A 7,409-nucleotide genomic window follows, 5' to 3' on the forward strand; every position below is an offset into this window, starting at 1 on the left:
AGTTTTTGCCCTTGGCGACAGGGGGGTGGGTTTTTTTTTTTTTTTTTTTTTTGTTAAAGCAGAATATTTCCCCCTCTCTGTGTAGGAAAAAGCTTCCGTCCACACTGCCTTGTTTATTTATTTAAAAAAAAAAAAGAACTCATCCACACCAAATCGCATGCGTGCATTTCAAAGCGTGTGTAGTTGCGACACATCTGGGCGTGTGTGCATTGCTCCCACAGATTGCTTCCTTCATTTGGCTCCTCGGTGCCTTGCCATGTCCATACTGTCACATATTCCTATTATTGTGAAGAGCCCCCACCCCCCGTATCCCCAAGCTCCCCGGCCCGCAGGATGTCATCCTCGCGGGCAGACCAACCGCATCAATTGGCGTGGAGTGTCCCATGAGGTGGCATCGGAGTTACAACTTTTACAGTTTGTTAACTCCGAAAGACTAAAAATCAGTCCGACTAAATAAGATCAAAGTAAAGAACATTAGGGTGGGAAATAAAATGCTGGAGGATAGAAAATAAGAATAAATGGATACATGAATAAACAGATGAATAGGCCTGCATAAAATGAATAAAAAGTAAATGGTTAAATGTAAAAAAATTGATACACCTCTCTCACTTTTTTTCAAACGCTTATCAAATGTGCCCTAAGAAAGCAATCCAAATAGTTAAACACGATAGACAGTAAATATTACGAATTCAAACACGAGATAATACTGCCGACACATCGTCAAACACAAATACTTTCCAATGCCGCCGCATCGACAGCTTCACTAAGAAATCAATTTGTGCTGCTTATCAGAAAAGTCAATGCAGTTCTACTTGACTTTCGACTTTGACATAGTGCCAAAGAAAGTCTCATGCTGTGTCGGTGGCTGCTGCCGGGCTGGCTATTATGTAAATTGCGTTGACATAAATTCACAAAATAGCTCTCCTTTAGAATTACTTCTCACTTGATGGACGGGTGCACCAGGGTCCCAACTATTTGTATACAAACAATAAAAAGTCAAGTTTTCGCAATATGTTTCCTTAGAGGTAGCCATTAACTCAAGAAATAATGTTGCTCAAAGTGAGGTGGGCATTGCGTAGTGATGTCCACAAACATTGCTCATCTGTCAGAAATATGTTTCATCCTTGACCGAGTTCTTCGACATCGCTTGAAGGCAAACGGTTTAGTGGCTCAGTGCCACAAGCGGCATCCCGCTGACGACAGCACAGATTGTCTGTCTGCTATTGTTTTTGCACAAGTACGACTTCCTCAAAGTTACGCAATAAATTTGAGTAAAACGCTGATTTGCGAAACTGCTGAGCACTTTTTCAAATGAATGAGAAGACATCTACTTCGTAAGGTTTGTGGATGAGGACAAAATACTTTTGTGTGATTTCAAAGGAAAGATACTCAAGTTGAAAGACCAAAGGGAACAAAATGGGTTAGTCAAAGCAGAAATTAAAGCTGCTCAGACCCATTTAAATTCACATTTCATGCTACAAGCCATTTGTGGCATCTTAATCTGATTACTGAATTTGGCAAAAAAGTATTCCACTGATTCATTTCGTATAACTGAAAAGTGGAAAAAACAGGATCGTGTCATCACTTCAGCACTGTTGTTTCCTCCCCCTCATGTGTGACACGAAAGTTAATCACACGAGCTGTATTTTTCCCCTGATATTAAAATGGAGAATAGAAGTCTACATACCTCTGCACATATGGCAGGTTTTTGTGATATAAAACTGCAAACAAGAAAAATCATCAACCCCCCCCCCGCCCCACACATTTATGTGGCCGAAAACCTGCTGTAAAAAGTTAAATGAAAAAAAGGTGGTGGGGGGGAGAAAATACAATCAAGAGATGTGGTTACAGAGGTACACAGCTTCTAATAACTGGGTATGTGGCGGTGCTCAGCGTTTAACAAACACATAGTCAAGTCGAAAATGTTCTTCACAATCATCAGGAAGTCAAATCTCCTAAACTTTATGCCACCTCTCCTTCACTTTTGTTGATTGCGTCATCAGGTCAAGGAGAGATGAAAAGGGGCCTCCTTTGGAACACAGGAGAGCACAGCACCCTTTCAAATTCACTGGACTCTATTTTTAGTAAATGATGTCATCGCGTGACAGCGAAGATTGCTGACCTAAGTCTGGCCAGCGGACTTGCCCTGCAAAACAATTTGCTGAGTAATGAAACAAAAAGAAGCGTCTTCAAAACCAAAACCAAAAAAACTAAACAATTCTACCCATGTAAAAGCATTTCTATGACAAAAAAAAAGAGATATAGATGTTACCATAACTTCCGAATTATAAATCTCTCAGGAGTATAAATCGCACTAGCATAATAAAGATGACAAAAACATAGTTGGCTTTCATTTCATGTATTTATTTATATATTTTCATCGCGTTATACAAGTTATAAATCGTATTAATGGTTGAATGATTGGAATGATTTATCTTGTTGTCTTCTTTTTTTTAAATCTGGCATTTAAACGGCACTGTGTAGACTTTAATTCCGCCATAGATGTGGAATTCGGGAAGGTACTTTGAATAAAATTACTGTGACTGATTAATTCATCCATCCATTTTCCGATTCGCTTATCCTCCCAAGGGTCGCGGGGGGTGCTGGAGCCTATCCCAGCTGTCTTCGGGCAGTAGGCGGGGGACGCCCTGAACCGGTTGCCAGACAATCGCAGTGATTAATTCAGTATTTTTTATTATTATTATTATTATTATTTCTATATCTCCCGATGCATACATTGATCAGAATAATGTTTCTCTGGGGTATTGTGACAAAGCAGAAGATTGTATGTCGGTCACATAACTTCCCGTAGTTATGTGTAAAAACAGCTGATATGTCAAAGTTTGAAAATCCTCTCGACTTTTGTCGTGACTAGGACGCTGCATCATTGTCCAAACTATCAAAATATTTTACTGCTTTAGCTGTATGGTAGTTGTGTTTATATAAAGAATGCAACCATTTTACACACACATGTAAACAGCCTGAGGTTTAGCTTAGAGTGTCAACCTCAGTGTTGGCCAAGTGACATAGAGATGTTCAAGTCATATGACAACATATGGTAGCGTTTTGTTTTCGGTGTGGAGATGGTATGCAACTTCCAAATGCATGCTAGTTATTTAGTCTGCTTTGTCTATCGAGGGTGGAGAATGTGTGCGCGCCTTTCCAGACCAAATCTATTATGAGTCTGTCACAGAAAAGACAGTGCAGTGCTGGTTCATAAGAGAATAATGATGGGCTGTGTACCTTTTAGCTCTGGAGTCCAGTGAGTCTGTTGAGCCTCTGTGCTGCGAGAAGCTCTCTCCAGCCTGCTCTGAGCTAAGCAGAGGCCTGCTGTCGTTCTCCATGATATCCGAGTCTCTCGATTAGGTCCTGACAACTCCCATCACCTGACTGGGACGAATGTGTCATGAAGTTAACAACTGACTGAAAAGGATTACGTCATCAAATATCACAGAGGAACAATAAAACAATTTGTGCAGTATAGTCAGAAGTGGTTTCTGTTGCATTTCTTTCTTCTCGTTTGACGTGTGTAACACTTTCACCCAGTTGGGCTTTGAGTTGCTGAATCTGAGTGATGGATGAGAAGTTAAGGAACGCAAAACACACTGAAGCAGGATACAGATTACCGTATTTTCTGCACTATAAGGCACTTCGGGTTATAAGGAGCACCTTCAATGAATGGCCTATTTCAAAACCGTTTTCATATATAGGGCACACTACATTAAAAGGCGCATAGAAGCTACAATAGTGACTGCAGTTGTGCTATGCATCCACAAGATGGAGCTACGCTAAAGGGAATACAATACAATGCAGCTTTATTTATATAGAGCAAAGCCCAACAGAACTGGTCATGAACACGGACATGAAACATATAAATACAAATGGCATTACAAAAGAATAAATGACAGACAAAAGTTATGAAGACGATTGATTCAACAAAAAGGCACACAAACCTCGTGGGCTCACATCCACAAAGGGCTAAATATCCTTAGAAGTCTTGCTTGTCTCCTTCCTTTCTTTAGGTGGTCGTTAACTATGCTTTTGCTATTATCTTCATTTCATAATGGCTGCGCAGAGGTCACAAAGTAGTTGTCTGTTTGAGTGTGTGTTGGCGACTGCACATGCCAATTAGTGTCGGACAGAAACCTTTTAGGTTACAATTGGCCCCTGTTAATAATCACCACCAGATGGCATAGGAATACTAACAGGGACACAACTCATTGGGGAATATAAAGAGACTGTGTAGCACCATACATGAGGCGCATCGGACTATCGGGCACATTGTCAGCTTTTGGCAAAACTGAATGCTTTTAGGTGCACCTTGTAGTGTAGGAAATACGGTAGTTAAAATAAGTGATTTTCAATCAGCGAAAGACTAAACACAACTAACATATACTAGTTATGTGGCGACACTGCAAAAGACACAATGGCAAGTCCTCCCTTTGTGATGCTAAGTTCTTTATCCCTGTTCCAAACAATTAAAATGTTTTAAAATAGATCCAATCTGCTCTCAAATCAACCGGCTACATGACCTTTACTAACCTAATTGCTGTTGCGCATTTCTCCAATGAAAGACGATTTGATGGGTCTCATATACATGGGGTGAGATATGAACAAGTATGGTTCGATTTAAAAGTGGCACAATTCAATATGGTACGCCTCAGCTTTAGAAAGCATGATGCAATGCGTTTCTTGTTGTCTTTACATACAAATGGTCATGGTTGCTGTTCAGTCTATCTCCAGCACGTGGCATTGGAGGGCCTTACCCCTCCTTCCACATCTGTTTCCCATCATGTCATCAACTGTCACCTATTCTATGGGACTGCCAAGCCATCACCAATCGTCGGATAATTCGCCTTGCTCTTGACTTTCGACCAAGTGCTGATTTTCTAGACCTTCATTTATCTCGCTAATAGTCGTCGTCTGGAGTATTTTCTTGTTTTGTTCCCATTTCGAATTGTTCTTGTTTAAAGTGTTATCCTCTGTGTTTTGTTTTTTCTTGCTGATTGGCTTTTCCTTGTCTTTTCACGACATGTGACTTTGTCAAGTGACTGTTTATTAGTTTCCCTTGCCTTTTGCAAGCGCTTTTGGTTAATCTCGTCCGATTCCTGGTTAATTGTTACCACCGTTTTGTGTTGTACTTTGTTGGTCTTGTGAGCATATTTTGTTAAATAAACAATTTTTGTCATTGATCTTATCATGGTCTGTTGAAGGATAGATTGAGTGATTTTTTTTTATTGTAATTGGATAACAAGTATAAACATATACCATTCCGACACTCAGTTGGTTTGCATGCGATACATTGCACCCGCTCGTGACATAAATCACCCCCCCCCCCCCACACACACACACACCAAAAAAAAAAATCTAAGACAACTTGCCACACACCCAACCTCGTGCAGATACATAGCTTTGGCGGTAAAATGTCCGGCTGTTCGTGCCCCTACCGAGTAACACCAGAGAGGAGGTTAATTGCCGGAAAGGCCAGAAAACCATTGCACATCCCTGGATGCACTTGGAATTTTTCTTATTAATATGTAATACTAAGTAATGTACTAGCACAAGCTAATAGTGCATACTCTATGTTTGCCATGGCTGCGTACTCAGTGAGACATGCAATGGTTTGCTGGGAAGCAGCAACAGGCTGTGAGTTAATGTTGCAAGCTCGTTTGGTGGGCTGTGCGTGTGTTCGTTAAAATGGGTTTGAGCTAAATCTGAATTTACAGTATAGCTATCTTTTTGCACCATTACAATATTTAATTAAAGGTAGTTGTCATATCTTCCCCTCCATGAAACACACGTTAATGCTCAGTAGTACACATGGCACTTTAATGTATTTGCCTTCGAGGCCTAGTAAATGTTATCATTTTTAATGGTCACATAGGCATCTGAAACAGGTAGCCTTCAACGTAATGTATTAATATAACATTATAATCATTATGGCCTTTATAAAAGGTTTTTGGCAAAGGTGTGGTACTGTTCAATATGCCCCTGTAATGAGACCCACACTTTTGTCCTTGAAATCAAGTCAAAATTTTTGGGTAGAGTGTATTTGAGTCATTATTATATCACAAAAGCAAGATTAATCAGAACACTGTTTGGACTACAAGCAAGTATTAAAAAGAAAATGTTTGACTTGACTTTCGCTTCAGTGCATTTTTTCCCTTGCATTACTTTTACGTTTACACTTTAAGTAGTTTTAAAACTATTACTTTTACACCTGAAGTAAGAGCTGGAGTTGATACTTAAACTTCTTCATAAGTATTTTTGAATCCCAACAAGATCTATACTTGTACTTGATTAATAAACGTGAATGCGTTTGCCACCACGGTGACAATACAAAAACATCTTGTCGAGTTGTTTACTTCCAATCAAATTAAACTAATGCTCCAAATAACCGAACCCTGCCTATCAATTAGATTTGAGTGAGAAAATCAAAACGTTTGTGTTTTATCGTGTGTAAGACAATCTTAAGCATAAAAATAGATGTTTTAGAAGCACGGTCAATAAGTTACCTATTTAGAAGTGTATTTGGATGCGTAGGCTAAAATATAACAGATATTTAAAAAGTCGCACCAGTGTTTTCAGTGAATAAATCTTTTCCGGTGTCTAAAGTTCATAGTCTATGATCAGCTGTGTCAAAACGTGGTCAAATTTGTTTCTAAAGTGTCGTCGTTAAGAAATCCATTCATATTATTTGGATTCTTAAATATTGGCAAAACTAACAATGGTAAAGACGTTATTAGAAATAGAAATTGTGATTTTTTTCTCTTATAACACGTAGGCTAAATCACAACATATTCCCCGCAAAACATTTTCATACTTGTCAATCGTGCTTTGAAAAAACAAAGACAAAAAAAAAAAAACACCATACCAATGTTTACGATGATGAAATCCTTCCCGGTATCTTCAGTTCGTCTCAGTTTAGCTGAACGTGGCAACCTTGATGAACAGTGGTACAGTACAAAAGTAAACAAGTAACTTCACTGTCTTGCAACGTACAAATCCGATTGCTGACAATTAACAAATACGTGTTATGGTTTTGTCCCCCTTCATCTTCCGTCCATCCACTGCGCTTGATTTCTTCTTCTGCTACTGTGCTGCTTGCTTTGTCTTCTTCTTGTTTGGTATTTAATAGCGCTTGTTGACAATTGCGATACGTTACCGCCACCTGTCGGTTCTTATGCGCTCGTCACTACATTTACAATCTACTTTAGTTATCACAATCTTGTTCTGTGTAACGGGGCCAGTAAAAATGTGAAAATACTTAGGATACTTCGTGATAATTACACAAAATCTGTGAAATTATGAATACCTGGCGTGTTGTTTTACAATATCCTCCATTATCAAAAGTTGAAAAAAAACGTGATTCCCCACTTCAATAATATTGCACTGCCTCTTTTAAACTG

The 7,409-nt window shown here is 39.2% G+C and overlaps 1 protein-coding gene across 1 annotated transcript in view; it reads right to left on the minus strand.

The window, feature by feature from the left end:
- Positions 1–7,104, minus strand: part of slc38a9 (solute carrier family 38 member 9) — a 44,458-nt gene extending 37,354 nt beyond the window's left edge. The window contains exons 1-2 of the mRNA XM_019894262.1: positions 6,875–7,104; positions 3,244–3,390 (exon numbers count right to left, since the gene is read on the minus strand). Coding sequence (XP_019749821.1) covers positions 3,244–3,344 — 101 coding nt within the window. The 5' untranslated portion in view covers positions 3,345–3,390; positions 6,875–7,104. The remainder of the gene's footprint in view (positions 1–3,243; positions 3,391–6,874) is intronic.
- Between the last annotated feature and the right edge of the window lie 305 nt (positions 7,105–7,409).

Source organism: Hippocampus comes, unplaced genomic scaffold (genome assembly GCF_001891065.2).
Source record: "Hippocampus comes isolate QL1 unplaced genomic scaffold, H_comes_QL1_v1.1 scaffold123, whole genome shotgun sequence".
Taxonomy (NCBI): Eukaryota; Metazoa; Chordata; class Actinopteri; order Syngnathiformes; family Syngnathidae; genus Hippocampus; species Hippocampus comes.